Source organism: Pseudochaenichthys georgianus, chromosome 16, assembly GCF_902827115.2.
Source record: "Pseudochaenichthys georgianus chromosome 16, fPseGeo1.2, whole genome shotgun sequence".
NCBI classification, from domain to species: Eukaryota; Metazoa; Chordata; class Actinopteri; order Perciformes; family Channichthyidae; genus Pseudochaenichthys; species Pseudochaenichthys georgianus.
In genome coordinates, this window is record NC_047518.2 from 39361257 (window position 1) to 39378277 (window position 17021).

The 17021-nt window shown below is 39.1% G+C and overlaps 1 protein-coding gene across 1 annotated transcript; it reads right to left on the reverse strand.

Annotated features, from left to right (window-relative positions):
• Positions 1-1109: 1109 nt before the first annotated feature.
• LOC117460697 (cell adhesion molecule CEACAM6-like) lies at positions 1110-16517 on the reverse strand. The gene is made up of 6 exons (XM_071206076.1): positions 16373-16517; positions 8637-8945; positions 5568-5849; positions 4362-4628; positions 1936-2025; positions 1110-1135 (listed from the first exon to the last, which is right to left on the reverse strand). The coding sequence occupies exons 1-6, from the start codon at positions 16515-16517 to the stop codon at positions 1110-1112; spliced, it is 1119 nt and encodes a 372-aa protein (XP_071062177.1).
• Positions 16518-17021: the final 504 nt, after the last annotated feature.

Here is a 17021-nt window from a genome sequence, read left to right on the forward strand (position 1 = left end):
GACAGGATTCAATGGAGGGCAAATGGTTAATGTACCTGCCATGAGGAATATTAGGAATACTGTTTCTTCTCAGAGGAAATACACTTTTATTTAACATGAAACTGGAATCAAAGCTTCTGAATATGCCAAGTACCACTAAGGAATAAAACCAATGTGACTTCTCAATAGTCTTTTGGTTTTCTCCAATGACTGTCAGTGATTGTGATGTTTCTTTTTAGTTTCCTCATTTTTTAAAGTGGACACAATATGCTGATATTAAGGTTTCATACTTGTGTGTACCTGAAAATAAGCGTATTTTTCTACTAAAATACCTTTATGTTTCTCTGACTGTCTGTTTGAGTGTACCTGTATTTACCCTCTGTCTGAATCTCTTTGTTTTAACGCCTGTCACTTTATGTCTGGCTGAAAAAAAGCCCAGTCTGCTCTGATGGGCTTTCAAAGAAATTGCGGAGATACTCAGATGGGATGGTTTATATTAATAAACCTCAAGGGGAGCTTAGTCTTAATGGCTTGTTGAATCCTGACAAGAAACTGACTGGATTATCTTATTTCACAGTTTGAAGTTTGGTACTTCAGAATGTAGAAGTGAGTTGTTCATAATATGTCCCCTTTAAACCTGTATACAAATCAGCCAATGCAACGTGAAGGTCTTTTCTCTCGGTTTGATTATTAAATACTCAATCTTTCTTTAATAGTTCAGCAATTCAAGTGGAAATCATGAGCGCTACACAGTACGACAAACAAAGTCTTAATAAAACAACAGTTAAAGCGTCCGTGCAGTGACATTTTTTTATTATGGGTACAATGGAATATTTATTTTGGCTGTACAGTTACTCAACTCGTGTGTCATTGTTTATTTGATGTATGAGGTTGTGCAAAGTGTTTTCTGTACACCTTATAAGCCAGATTTCCTTGTTTGATTAGTACACATGGCACACGGTCAAAGATACAATACGTTGATCTAACTAACTTGATCAAATTTGATTATAACAATAATATTGTATTTATAATTTCTTTGGTGAATACAAAAAAGAATTAAAGACACATATTATTAGTTTGAAATGATGTACGGTTCACTGGATCTGATTTATCTCACTGCATCGAGTCATTCATCGACTGAAGGAGCCACCGACATCTGTAAAAGAGAGATAAGATAAGATAAGATAAGATAGAACTTTATTGATCCCAATTTGGGAAATGTTTGTGTTGCAGCAGCATAAAAAGACATGGCATTGTACAATACAAATGAACAAATATACATGTTGAATTTACAAAAGAACAATAACAAGATATAAAGAAAGGTATTATTTACGTATGTGACGGATGGAATATTAAATTGTAGACTGAAGATAGTTATTCAAACTATTAGTCAGGTCAGATTAAATCAGTGTGTGCAGTTTAGTTTCATATAAGCATGGCTGATTGTCAGAGTTATTCTTCACACAGTTTTTCCCTCACAAAAGGTTTGGCAAATTATTTATAAGCTGACTAGAATAGCAAGGCCTGTTTTGAAATGTAGTTGAAATGATTTAATATTACAACTTGAACGTTTTGTTGGATTAAGATGGGATGTTATGTTTTTGAGCTGTTTCATTGACCTACATTTAAGTGATTACATATAATAATATCATAATGATTACTAATTAATACTATAAAGAATCCCAAATTGAGATGTTATCACTGACTTCACAAAAGGAAGCAGTTTGACCTTTAATCTGTTTCTTAAAATCATTGTATCATGTAGAGTTGACTTGATATGAACTAATGTAGACATTTCCCCATTTTCAAGGAATAATAAACCTTTTTTGTGTTTTCTGAGAGAAAACATGTATGGAAGCCATGCAGAATTGAGTGGACATCTATATATTGGAATATTTCGAAGACTATGAATGGAAAAAGAGTGATTTATTAACACAACTTTAATCTACAACTTGCCTGGCAATGAGGACAGGACCCCGACCAACAGCAGCAGTGACAGCAGACCCACATGGACTCGTCGTTGTTCAGATCCTGACAAAGGAGACTCTGTGGAGAGAAAAGTAAGTCAGGGACGGCTAGAGAAATATGGACAGAGGTGGTAAGCAGTGGAGTACAAATGCCTCGTTACTGTACTCAAGTACATTTTTCTGGTATCAGTACTTTACTTCACTACTTATTTTTGTGACAACTTTTTACTTTTACTTCTTACATTTTGAATACAAATACCTGTACTTTCTACTTCTTACATGTTGAACTCAAATACCTGTACTTTCTACTTCTTACATGTTGAACTCAAATACCTGAACTTTCTACTTCTTACATGTTGAACTCAAATACCTGTACTTTCTACTTCTCACATGTTGAACTCAAATACCTGAACTTTCTACTTCTTACATGTTGAACCCAAATACCTGAACTTTCTACTTCTTACATGTTGAACACAAACACCTGAACTTTCTACTTCTCACATTTCCCAAACAGCTGGTTCCTTTAGTCTGAATGTGTGTTTGGTGGCGTGATCATTATTCTTTAGAGCAGGGGTGGCCAACCCGCGGCTCTCGAGCCGCATGCGGCTCTTTGCCTAGTTTCATGCGGCTCTTCAGTTCATATCGAATTTTATATGTGTGAGTTTGGGGGAGAGACACTGACTCCTGGCTAGTGTTGCACGGTGTACCGATACTTGAAAGGTATACCGCGATACTCTGCCGTTAAAAACGTTACGATTCCTCCGTTTCATTAGTATCGGTACTTTAAGAATGACGGGGAAAGTACTCCTGTGAGAAAGCGCCGTTTTAATAAGAGCCGTGTTCAGCGCTCTGCTTCCACTCCCTGCACTGCAGCCCTACCTGCAGTCCCGCCCCTCTCAAGCACGATCGAAGTGCCTCCCCTCTCTCGTGCACGCGCTAGCTGCCAGAGCATGTGAGAAAACGAGAAGCATGGCTGCAAGTGGGAGTGCAACTGCCGCTGCGCCTCCGCTTGTTGACAAAAAAGACGCCAGAAGCTAAATTTGGAAGTATTTTAGCTATATCTCTGACAGTGAGGGCAAGCCTACGGACACCACGAGGCCTGTCTGTAAGAAATGTATTAATTTTATTTAATACGAATTCTTGTCATTTATTTTATTTATTGTTATCATTGTTTAAAAGTTGGTGTTATGGTTATGGTTATGGTGTGAAATAAAGCACAATAATTACATTTAAGACTGTTTCCCTCTTTTTAAGAAAAGTAGCGATGCAGTGAACCAATCACCTTTGAGAGGGGGGGAACCTATCGTTGATTAAACACTATCCAGTGTTTCCCCTACCATTGTCTTGGAGGGGCGCTGCGCCCCGCCAACGGAGACCCGCGCCACCCCTGAAATTCAAGGTGTTTAAAAAAAAATATATATATATATTTTTTAAATATATATGTAGCACTAAATTGCAAATAATCTATGACTACTGTCACTTTTCACATTGAACATGTGCTTTTTTATTAAATAAACTAAACGCTTTCATTTTAAGTTGTGAGTTTAGTGTTTTTGACCCTAAGAAACACTGATGCATTAATCAATAATCCACAGCTCCTCTCTCTGCTCCAGAGGATTTAAAAAATATATCCCAATGCCACAAAAATGCATCAGTGACGTGGTTGAAATCTTGTCTCCAGAAAACAAAAAACTGAAACAAGCGGTATGTGTGTTTGATGTGGCTCTTTGCAGTAACAGAGAAAAAATGTGGCTCTTAACCTCTGACTGGTTGGCCACCCCTGCTTTAGAGTCATTGCGTGCCTATTGATTTGAACACGATCCGTGTATCCATCACTTCCTGGTCTTCTCTAAAGAAGAGGGACCAATGGAAACGTTGTCATGTTGCCGTTGTTCAGCATGGAAACATTCATTAGCTAACAATGACATTATTGTTCTGTTAATATAAAGGGAGGTCAGGTACTCTTTAAAACAGCTGCTAGTTATGGGTACTTTTTACTGAAGTACATTTTGAAGCCCAATTCACACAATACCTTAAGCAAATGTTTGTGTGTGTTCTCCGTGTGTGTGTGTGTGTGTGTGTGTGTGTGTGTGTGTGTGTGTGTGTGTGTGTGTGTGTGTGTGTGTGTGTGTGTGTGTGTGTGTGTGTGTGTGTGTTCTCCGTGTGTGGTCAACAACAGTTTGGCCTTCCAGCGAGGCTGTAAACACAAACAAAGGTTCCTACCTTTATACACACAGTGTTAATTGGCTCCTACACTTCTTTACTTTTACTTGAGTATAGAAGTTTAGTCAGTACTTCTACTTTGACCAACGTATTTTTAAACACGGGTATCTGTACTTCTACTTGAGTAAAGGATGTGTGGATTTTTGCCATCTCTGAATATGGAGGTTGACGGCTCTCGACTAAGAGACTCACTTGCTACCATGATGTTTGTGGTGATATTTCTGTTCACGTTGGTGCGATGGTTCGAGGCCAGACAGGAGTACGACCCGCTTTGCTTCTCGCTGACACTGAGCAGCTCCAACAGAGGACCTGTGGTGTTCAGAGTCTCTCCTCTGAACGCCCACTGCAGCCGGGCCTCAGGGCCGGACTGGGCTGAACAGAGCAGGGTCAGATTGGATCCCACGAAAAAGGAAGTCGTGTTCTGTCCATTGACTGTCAGCGCCATGTTATCCGGACCATCTGAGAAAGAGACAGAAGGAAAAAACACAGTCAATAATCAGAATCAAGTTGTTTGTCAAGTAGGTTTATATATATAAGGGATCTGATTTGGTATTTAATGGTGCATACAGTACAATAACAGGGATTGTACTAGTAAGCTAAGAAGCATATATAGGATCTTTCTTTTTTAAAACTATAAATAAATTCATAAAGGTGATACATACTTGAAATATAAATATACTAAGGCAAGGCAAGTTTATTTATATAGCACTTTTCAACACAAGGCAATTCAAAGTGCTTTACAAAAAATGAAAGACATTAAGAAAATGGCATTTAAAATCAGTCATTAAAAAGAAAAGCTAATAAAATAAACATTAAAAAAAAAAATACATGGATAAAAGTTACAGTGCAGTTTCAAATATGAATAGTTCAATTAAAAGCAGCGGCAAAAAGAAAAGTCTTCAGCCTGGATTTAAAAGTAGTAAGAGTTGCAGAACAATAAGAATATGACAAATATGACAAATCACTATTTGTATAATAATAATAATAATAGTATTAAGTGCTGTTTTTGGAGAGGTAGCATTGAACAGAAATGTGCAAAATTAAACAGAGGAATGTGCGAGGGAAACAGCATTTCATTTACTCAATATAACAAAATAACAGCTATTTTAAAGGATAATGATTTGGCATCTCAAACAAAATGTAAGTAATTTTATTTCATTTTTTATTTTAAATTGTTCTGTATTAGATACGGTTAAAATGAAATGCTTAAAGTAATATGTCCAAACAAAATGCATTTATTTTGTCTCAAGCAACATTTTCAATGCAGGACTTTTACTTGTATTAGAGTATTTTAATATAGTAAGTACTTTTACTTGATTTGAAGGATCTGTATACTTCCCTAACCACTGAATGTACGAGCTATAGTGCCGATGGCTGAAATATCACTGTCTTACTCACAGTTGATGGTGAAGTTTACTGGAGCACTGGTGCTATTACTGAGAGGATTGATCACAAGACACCTGAAGGGTCCCTGGTCGTAGCGCGTCACATTAACTATAGTTAAAGTGGAGTTTCCATCAGTGATCTGAACTCTGTCACTTCCTGTAACCTCAGAGCTGCTGTTCAGCCAGAGGAAAGAGAGAGAGGATCCAGAGGAGACGGAGCAGGTAACGACGGCCGAACTGTTGAACTCCATCAGGTCGGTCGGATTGGCTTTCAGCGTCACATTGGAGATGAGCACTGTGTAAGACAGGTGGAGGAGACAAGGGGCAAGATGTGAACACACTTCACACTAAGAGGCTTTATAGTCAGAAGCAATTGAAGAATAGCATCCACAAAATAAATGGAGGGTCAGACCAGGCGATAAGGGGGAAGCAGAAACAGGCTCAACATATTTATTGGCAATGGCAATAAATGTGAATATATGTCTTTAACTATGTTGTTTTCAGATTAGTCAAATTCAAGACGCACAGATGTTACGTAAAGAGGGGATATGCTTTTAATTACTCACCAAGATCAATAAACTGATGTGTCATTGCCACCTATTATTTCTACCTTGGGTCCGCCCTCCCAAGTCAAAGGCTAACCCAGGGATTATGTCTCCCGTCTGGTCTGTGGATGTTAATGTTTAATGAGAGGGAAAAGGCAACAGTTAGACGGTCAACAGCTTGATCCCCAGTCAACAAGTGTCGAAGTGTCCTTGGGCGAGATACTTAACGTCTTGGACATGTCTAAAGGATTAAGTATATGTAGGTTCAAGGTTCTTTATTGTCAAACTAACATAGCTACAGAGTAATTATGTCGTTGAAAATCTTAGGTCACACACTTCTCCAACACTGCAGCACAATAATACAGATAAGCAGACAATATTAAAAACAATATTAAAGTATATTATATCTTTATATATAAGTTAGGTTGCTTGGGATAAAAGCTTCGTGACTTATTGTAGAAGTTGTGAGAAAAACGTGACGAACAACTTCAATCTTTGACTACACAAGGTGTGTGTCGTTAATGTATATGATAATCATTTATTGTCAGATCAAGTCTGAAAGGTTACTTGCATCACAGCAGCTCCATTTCTAACATCAAACAAGGACAAATATTAAGACACGATATAAGAAAACCCAACATTTAACATCACGTTGCAATCACTGAAGAGAAACATGCTCAAAGACCCTTTGGCGTACATTTGACCTGGGATTCAGCTCTAATTCCGTCTCTTCACCATCTGAATGCATCCGTCCGATTGAACAGCTGGACCACATATACATATGTTTTGAAGCCTTAGAGATTGTTAAAGGTGACTATGTCTGAACTAAACTATACAGTATATAGAGATGTGTTAATTCTTTTTTGTCTTAAATTAGATGAACAGAATATTATTTGTGTCTGCCGTCCACTTATACATTGCCAAATGTTTTATCACAGTTTGGCAAATTCAATTATAGTCTTTTATGGTTATTACTGATCTATAAAATAAGAAAATACATTCAAGATTAATGAAGATATTTTGTACAGAAAGTGGTTTGAAGACTTTTCACAACATTTACTGTAATATTGTCTGGAATCCATATTTAAGTGGCGAGTTCAATGTTCCTATATATACAAAAAACCATAGTGATACAGATTGTTATAGATTAGGTTTAGCATGGGGATGCAGAGATATTTACCCAGCAGGAATAAAAGGAACTGAAGGAACAAGTACACAGAAGGTAAAGGTGTGTGTTGACGGAAACAGAAAGAAACTGTCCAGAGGACGATGTGGTGGGTCAGCAAAACCAAAACATGTTACTCCTACAGCGAGTAGCGAGCAGTTTGCTTGTTGTCAGTCCAAATATTACGACATTGAAACGTGAATTCTTAAGGATTTTCAGAATATTGAAGAGGTTCTCACTTCTCATTGGAACCTGTTCTTGTAGTGTAAACAATTCATCAGCACTTTTTCCTCTTCCCCCGATGTGTCTGGTTGAACTGCCAAGAGTTTAATGACATGTGGGCAGTTTCCTATGGGCTGGTTTCTGATGCGATTCCTAGAAGAGGCTAGTGGAAGAGTTTCTAACGGATGAACTATTGAGCCAGTCACTGCGTATCCACTGCAGTGGTGAACCGTCAGGGCCTTCAAGGTATTCAGAGAATACCCTGGAACACTCAGATTAAACAAACAAAAAATGGATTTAATTATATAAATAAAATGTATAGAAAATGAATAAATGAGAATGGTATCTGTGTTGTTGATCTGTAATATTACAGTGTTACGTTGATTTGTTTCTCCTTCTCGGTCCTTGCACTACGCATTTCAGTGGTTTTGTGTTAGAAAAGAAAGCAACCAATCAGATCTTGTTCTGGGTCTCTGAGTAGAATATCCTTCAACCAAGGTATTCCACATCCTTGATCGAATGCCCTGGCCGTTGCTCTGAATGAGAGCGTACGTTCGGACTGACAGTTTGATCAACCAATCATATATTGATCTGTAGCCAATGGGCGTATTCTTTCAGTTTCCCTCGGTTCCAGGGTACTCTAGAAGGCCCGGTAGTTCACTGGCTCGAGACCAAACCAATTCTGAAGACCTCTACCCAAGACCCATGTATTTAGCTGGTTCTGAGAGAAGAATCAACATTGTGCATAACAAGATAAATATTGTTTATAAGATAGACTCTTATCTTATATACTTTTATATACTTTTATGGCACTACTTCTATTCTATTTTATTGTATTACCTGCACTATTTTATCTGTTTTATTGTGTTTATTGTGTTGGAGGAGCCTGGGACCTAAGATTTTCATCGACATGATAACTACACTGTAGTTATGTACGAATGACCATAAAAGCCTTGAAGCTTGAATCACTATACCACCTCTATCAGCTGACGCTAACAGGCAGGAGTAGGAAGACTAAACACTGGGAGCACAGCAGCTCAAGGTTACAGGTGCCTGAGCTCAGTGAGGGCAGTACAAACTGATGAACTGGGTCAAAGTGATGGGCCTAGAACAAATATTTCCCCAACATCCACCATGTGTTTGTCCTCACCATAAACAGAGAGGGAAGCGCCGGCCTGCAGCTGGGGGTTCACGCTCTGCACAACGTAGAGTCCCGAGTCGGCCACGGTGACGGAGGTCAGGGTGAGCGCTCCGGTCTGGACGTCCACCGTGGCCCGGCCCGTGTGGCTGGGGAAGACGGCCTGCTGGGCCCCGGTCCAGGTGAGAATGAGGGACCCCCCCACGGTCCAGCTGCCACTGTTCAGAGCCGTGGACGGAGACAGAGACAGCGTCACGGAGGCCCCGACCACTGCAGGGTTCATGGAGGGCCGCACCTCCACAGCCCCAGTGGACAGAAAACCTGGAGAAGAGAAGTGAACTGTAGCTCATTGATATGGCAAGCCGTTTGAGTATTTATTCCATATCCTTGATGTCAGACGGCAGTTGCCTACACCTGTTGACTCTTTGATTGCACTTGTTAGATATATGGTCACACTATGGCAGTCTGCTTTACTAGTTGAATAAAAGATTATACTCGTCACTCTTTTTCAGCAACAAGCAGCACTTTTGTCCGACTAGTTACTACATAAGCCTTACTAGTGACGCCAGGAGCAGCACTAGTAGCAAAGTCCCAACTTTTAAGCATTTAGTTTATTTCTATTTCTCTAGGTTTGGATAGCAAACCTAGAGAAGAGAAGTGAACAGTAAAAATGCTTTTTAAGAATGGCTTTTTACTAGATCTTTAAAACCCCCACTTGTTGCCATGCCGGCCTAACCGTCACCGTTTTTATTTGTTGTTTACTTTATTATATATATTTTTTTTGTATCGACCATTTTACTCTGTAGCAGTTTTGTTTACTCAAATGAAAAGTGCGCTTATAAATAAAATGTATTATTATTATTATTCAAATTAGCTCATTGAAGACTTCCTTTAGTTTGTGTTTATGTGGCACCAGAGCCTTCCGTTGGAAAGCAAACTGCAGGCCATGCCTCAACAGGACAAAGACAGTGGAAATTAAAGCATAGAAAATAAATGATGGTACCAGATGTTAGATGCTTTGTTCTTCACGTAAACAATTATCTCCAACCCCGACACCAAAGACAACAGATGGTTTAGAGAATAACTTCAATATAAATGACACACACTTACATTTCTGATTATTTAGTGTCGTCAAGGGACTCTTAAAGATTGCCAGCCCTTTAAGACACACATACGAGGTACTTGTGGAAGACACCATAGAAACTAATATAATATAAAATAATATTATATAGAGAGAGACACTCTAAGTTAATCCTTTTTATTTGAGTTTTTCCTCTTTTGTTTTGATTCATTTGACTGAATCAATCAATAGACTGCATGGCCTATTTTCTTTGCTAAATGTGTGGAAATAATTGTATTTTATTCACCGCAAGTCACACAACCGTAACTACACATCTAAAGTCATCACAACTGTCAGTAAAACTAATAAATGAAATGATAACACATTAGAAATGTCTGTAAAAGAAGGTGACCCTAAGACCCTACCTTGTATTAAAGCCAGCATTATCATCGCCAGGGTTCCTTCACCTCTCTTCTCCATTTTCTGTTGATGTTCTGAGGACATCCTCATTATTCCTCCTCTATTATACTAAGAGAACAAGCGTCAAGCCCCCTACTCATAAATACCTGCAGAAGTAACCCCTCTTCTTATCTGCAGGTGTTTCTTGTTATTTGGCATTCACTCTTGTCAAACAAACAAAAGGTGCATGCCATTTTTTGTTTACATCTTGGGTGAAGTTCTGTAAATGGCCAACGAGCAATATGACAAATTGTGACACAGGGTATGTGAGCGAGGATTTTGGGGTGGGGGTTGTAGGATGATGTGGAAAACATGAGGTCAGTTTCCACTTTGAGAAGAATAACTAGATGAGCCGAACATAAGTTTATAACAACACAAATCCAATATCAGAGACGATCCTGTTACACCTTGCAAGCATGGACACGGCCATACAAAAGTAACATGGAATTCAATCTGTTTTTTGCAGTACATCTCATGTCATACGGACAGTAGAACCACGCCACCTTAGAAGAAGAAAACAGTTTATTCACTATGCGATTTGAGAACTTTTACAAGGTCGTTATATTATGTTACCCTCCAGACACCAGAGCAAATCCCCCAATGTGAAGGTTAAACCACTTCAAGCCTCAAAGTGTTTTCATCCTAAACTTATATTCTACAGATTCAGCCAGGACTTTGGCTGCATGGTCAATATTGTTATTTAATAAACCACTTATATTACTGTATTTAAGTTACAAAGTTGTATTTCATATTTGTATAATCTATTATTTTTTAGTTTGAAGTCATTTGAATTATTTGTATGGTTGTCATGAAAGCTTTTTTCATGGCTCAGTCGAATACTCCTTCTGATGCAGTTTGGACATTTTAGAGGTAGTTCATACTCGATAACACACCGCTGCTGAGAATAACATGACCGTTGATATTTTCGGCTCAAAAGATATTTGGGAAGCAGTATAATAAGTGTTATACAAAATAATGTGTTTGAATGATTGATTATTTATCATAGGGCATTCTTTTTATACAATATGGTTGGTGTTATCCAGGGCGTTCTGCTCTGTATAGATTCAACCTCTACTCAGGAAAGGTACACTAACAATTCAAACACCTGCAGCAGATCTGTGCAGTACATGTTTGCGGTGAATGAGAATCAGTTCAGTGTACTCAGTGTACTCAGTGTACTCAGTGTACTCAGTGTACTGCATCGAGCAATTAGTGACACAACAACCATTGACAGACGTCGACATGTAGTCTTAACTCCTGATACAAACAGAATAGAATACTGAATGCTGTGTGACATGACCAGCATATTAAATATTTACAATGCAATCAGCGTTCAATTTTCTTTAGAAGCAGGCTCTTCTAGAAATGGACGTTGAGTGGGCAAACCATTTTACCTTTCGCAATAGCACTCAGTAAACACCTGTGGCTTTATTTGTGCTGCGGTCGTGCAAAGGTCAGTATCTGAGTATCTAAGCACGCCTGTGTTATACCTGACACACACACACACACACACACACACACACACACACACACACACACACACACACACACACACACACACACACACACACATACACACACACACACACACACACACACACACACAGACAGATGAGATTGATGACTGGGCTGCAGTATTTGAACAGCATGAATGTGAGTAGGGGCAGCAGCAAGAGTCGAATGGTTTGTCATCAGGCTCATTATACTTTTTTTGTGTTACTTTTTATTTGTATTTCTTAAAGAGAAATAGACTGTTTCATTTGCAATACCTGGTTTTGTTTGCTTGGAAGTTTTATTAGCAGTTGTGTAATAAGTATTATTACAGTATATGTTAGTTAAAGGAGCTCAGTTTGTCTACTGTCTTGTTAACAAACAAAAATGATATGCATATTCAGTGTTTCTCACCGAAAAGCATGATGTGTAACTCTGAGATGTAAAATGTGTGTTGAGTGCATTTCATTTTAAAACAATAGATATCCAGTCTTTTTTGTATCCTTGTCTACTGATTTCAGTCTCTACAGCCATTGACATGTTACGTAAATAAAATGACATACAGTAAGTATAATCATCAAACTATACTCAAAGTACTAGAATTAAAAAGTAATTATGCAGAATGGTCTATTTCAGATCATATATCAATTATATAGTTACACTTGATGCATCTATACGTATTACTTTAATGTTGACAGTTACATTACATTACATTACATTTAGCTGACGCTTTTATCCAAAGCGACTTACAATAAGTACATTCGACCAGGAAGACACAACCTTGAAGAAAACAGAATCATATAAGTACAGGTTTCATAGAGCCAAACATTTCAAGTGCTACTCAGCTGGCTTTAGATAAGCCAGTCCTTTGTTAGTATATAAGTGCTCTGTTAGCAGTTCTTTGTTAGTAATTCTATCGCTCGAGGTGGAGTCGAAAGAGATGAGTTTTCAGTCTCCCCCGGAAGGTGTGTAAGCTTTCTGCCGTCCTGATGTCAATGGGGAGCTCATTCCACCATTTAGGAGCCAGGATAGCAAACCCACGTGTTTTTGCTGATGGGAACTTGGGTCCCCCTCGCAGCGAGGGTGCAGCGAGTCGTTTGGTTGATGCAGAGCATAGAGCACGTGCTGGGGTGTACAGTTTAACCATGTCCTGGATGTAGGAAGGGCCAGATCCATTTGCAGCATGGTACGCAAGTACCAGTGTCTTGAAGTGAATTCTAGCAGTTACCGGAAGCCAGTGGAGGCACATGCAGGTAGACCAGCCAGGAGGGAGTTGCAGTAGTCTAGGCGTGAGATGACGAGAGTCTGGACCAGAACCTGCGTCGCTTTCTGTGTCAAATATATTTAAAATAATGTCTACTTTAACGGAAGATGCATATCTTCCGTTAAAGTATAGACATTATTTTAAATATGTTTTCGTAGGTATCTCATTTGTTTGTTGATAAGATGTTAAGTACAAAATGATTGCATGAAATACGATTTTGAAAGTAACTATAGCTGTCAAATAAATGAAGTGGAGTAAAAAGTATAATATGTAGAGTAGCACAAAGTGACAGAGTATCTCGAAGTAGAGCTTCTGTGTTTTCCTCCATGTGATGAAGGTTTCAGGAACAGGAAAATAAACATATAATAAAACTTCCAGGAATAAAAAAAAATGACTGTGAGAGGAGTTTCTTGAAGGCAAGAGTCTGTACAGAAAAACTGTGGCAAGGCAAGTTTATTTATATAGCACCTTGCAACACGGGGCAATTCAAAGTGCTTTACAAAAATAAAAGACATTAAGAAAATGGCATTTAAAAAAGCAAAGATAATAAAATAAACATTAAAAGAAAAAATAGTTTACAGTGCAGTTTAAAATAGGAATATCTCAATTAAAAGCAGTACCAAAGTAGCACAAGTCGAGTATGGGCTAATGTGCAGTGAGGCGGTCATTATGGGGAAAGAACACCCGACATGCTGATCAGCTTTCCGGCCAAACTGTATACAGTTCAATCGACCGGACTTCTTTGTGCAGATTTGAGCGTCCTTAACAACGGTCAATAAGTGCTTGACAGCGGTCTTCACTGCTAGATTGACAAAGTGTCACGTGTTCTGAATTGACCAATCAGAATCGAGTATTGAACTAAGCCAGTAATAAGGATAATTGAATACTGACGGGTGTTAACCTCATAATATGATTATTTTGAATTCAGGCAAGGTACCATGAAACTGCCTTGAATTGAACCAATTTTAAATGTATGTAAGATGTGTCTTTGTAATTTGACCTTGAGAAGTGCACTTCTGTATGTTTGTATACATGTGTTTTTTTGTACTGCATCTGGTTTATAAAGCATTGAATGGTTTAGGCCCAAAATACATTTCTGACCTCCTGCTAAATGATGGACCATCCAGATCTCTCAGGTCTTCAGGACTGGTCTGCTTTCTGTCCCCAGAGTCAGAACTAAACATGGAGAAGCAGCGTTCAGTTATTATGCTCCAAATATCTGGAACAAACTCCCAGAAACCTGCAGGTCGGCTGCAACTCTGACTACTTTCAAATCCAGGCTGAAGACTTTCTTTTTGACGCTGCTTTTAATTGAACTATTCACATCTTAAACTTTCTTTTAATGTTTATTTCATTATCTTTGCTTTTTAATGACTGTTTTTAAATGCCATTTTCTTAATGTCTTTCATGTTTGTAAAGCACTTTGAATTGCCTTTTGTTGAAAGGTGCTATATAAATAAACTTGCCTTGCCTTTGTATAAAATGTTAATTAAAACATTGTCCACGAAAAGAAAAGAAAAAGGTAGCGCAAGTCACAGGCAGCTGGTCAAAGACAATAACCAGCATTCCAGGCATAAAACCTGATACAAGTCTCTCTGTCTGTCTGTGAGTTTATCTGTCATAACTCATGATAGAGTGGTATGCAAAATAATGTTGCAAATGTGAATGCAAATGGTTAATCATTTCTGCCATGGACTTTGCCAGGTGACTGCTTGATGCCCTCATGTCCTGGTCGTGTAATCCAACACCCCGACCAGAAGAACCACATTTCCCTAAAAGAAAGGAGGATCGTGCTGCCGTGCTTTGTGGTGACCGTGATCAGGATGACGTGCACCTGTTTTATAGGGGTCTGAGTTTTTCTTTCTCACAACGCCTTGCTTTTATTCAAGTGTAAATGTGCGTGTGGGTTTATTGAAGTTTCGGTGGAATGACTCATCACAATCCAAATGTGTGATTAATGCTTTCAGGTCAGATAATGGATTATGGGAGACTTGGAAGTGCAAGCTTAGCCCCCTAGTTAGCATGTGTATGTATTTCATTGCCCTGAAGTGATTTTAGGAGTAATGATAGAGTATTTTTATTGTGTTGGCTTGTTCACGACAAAAACTTGAAATCTTGCCAAGTATATTTGTCTAACATCTAGTCAGAATATGTCTTGACACTTGCTATAACACATCATAACTTCAGAAGTAACAATGCAGTGAGATATTGAGGTCTTGTTCTTAGACAATGCATCATCTTGTTAAGTCAAAACATCTTATTTTGAGTTGTATCTCAGATTAAATTAATTAATCTTCACATATTCATTGGAAAATCACCAACGAGCATCAGAAAACAGAACACTTTTGAGCATATGTGGCTTATATTGAAACACGGCATTTCCTGATTCTGGTCAAATATAGTTCAAAATAAGTTTCCCCAGCTGATTACAAGATCTGATTTATCTAAATACCCCTCCTTATTTCTAGCAATCTCACCAAGCTGATTTTCACTTGTTCTATTGGCAGATTTTTGCACTTATTTCAAGTGAAAACTTGTTTTCACAATTTGTTCAACTCGTTTTTGGAGCAGCATTTCTTCCAGTGTTGGATTGATATTGTCTAATCGCCTTTTGCTATTTACATTAAGGAACACCGTGAAGTAGGACTTAATCTTCATTATACTGTTGTATTGTATTGTGTTAACCAAACCAAACTGAACTTATCTAAACTATAGTCAACATTCTTCAGAGGTATAAACAATAAAACAAATACCGCGCAGTTATACAAATAGCTCAATATCAAGCTCATTTCTTTTGTAACTGATAGCCGCTTTATCTTCCTTTGGAAAGTGTAAGGTTTCAGCGTTAGAGTCTGTGAGCTTATTGTTTTGTGTTTATTCTGGTGGCCTTGCAGTTTTATTTTGATGTTGACTCTGTCCTCTCGTTTCAGGTGTCATCACTTCCTGTGGTGGTGTGTCACTTGTCAGCTTGATAGTGATCTCCTGTTCTGGATTGTTTGCACCTGTGCCTCATTAACTGTTGTGTATATGTAGCCCTGTTTTTCTGTTGTCTTTTGTCGGTTCGTCTTGTCTCAACACTAAGTCCATGTCTGTATTTCCTCGTGTAACTTTGAGCAACCTAGTAGAGCCTAGTGAACTTTTGAGTGTCCTAGTAGATCCTAGATACCTTTGTACTTTGAGAAGTCTTTTTTATATTAAAAGATAGTTCTGAAGTCAAGAAGGAATCGTGCGTCTGAGTTCTTGTGAGTCCACCGTGTCAGAACGAACCGACCAAACAAGATGGACTCAGCCGATTCCACCGTGTTAAAGACGGCTTTGCAGGCGCAAGGAACACGCCTGCATCACCATGAGGAACAGCTGACAACAATGAACCAGGGGGTTCAGGACTTAAATGCCCGTCAGCAACACTTCCAGTCAACAGTGACAACGGAAATAAATCACCTGGCGGAAAAGATGCGTGACATACTTACGCACCTCGAGGCACGTCCTGCTGTTCCTGCGGCAGAGTTTTCCGGTCCAGCGGAGGTCGGGTTTGCTGTTCAAATACCCATGCCATCGTCTTCACTCTGCCTCGCTTCACCGGAGAAGTTCTCCGGGGATTCTGTAAACTGTCGTCCATTCCTGATACAGTGCGATCTCCATTTCAAACATCAGCCCGCAGCATTTCCCACAGATCAAGCTAAGGTAGCTTTCATAGTATCTCACTTGACGGGAAGAGCAGGAGCCTGGGCAACAGCTGAATGGGCCCGAGACTCGCCTGTTTGCCAGTCGTTAAGGGTATTCATGGATTCTATGAAAGACATTTTTGACCAGACAGCACCCGGGAGAGAGTCAGCGAGAGCCCTGGTGAACATCAAACAACGGCAGAGGAGAGTGGCGGATTACGCGATTGAATTCCGGACCCTGGCAGCGGAGAGTGGATGGAACTCAGCGGCTCTTTTTGATGCGTTTCTGCATGGATTAGCGGATCCCATAAAGGATCAGTTAGCTCCATTAGAGTTGCCTGTAGAATTGGACTCGCTCATCGCCATGGCTATCCGGGTGGACCAACGTCTAGCAGAGAGACGTCGGGAGAAAACAGCTTTCATTCCACTGTCCGGACGGGAGTTACAGAGGGAACACT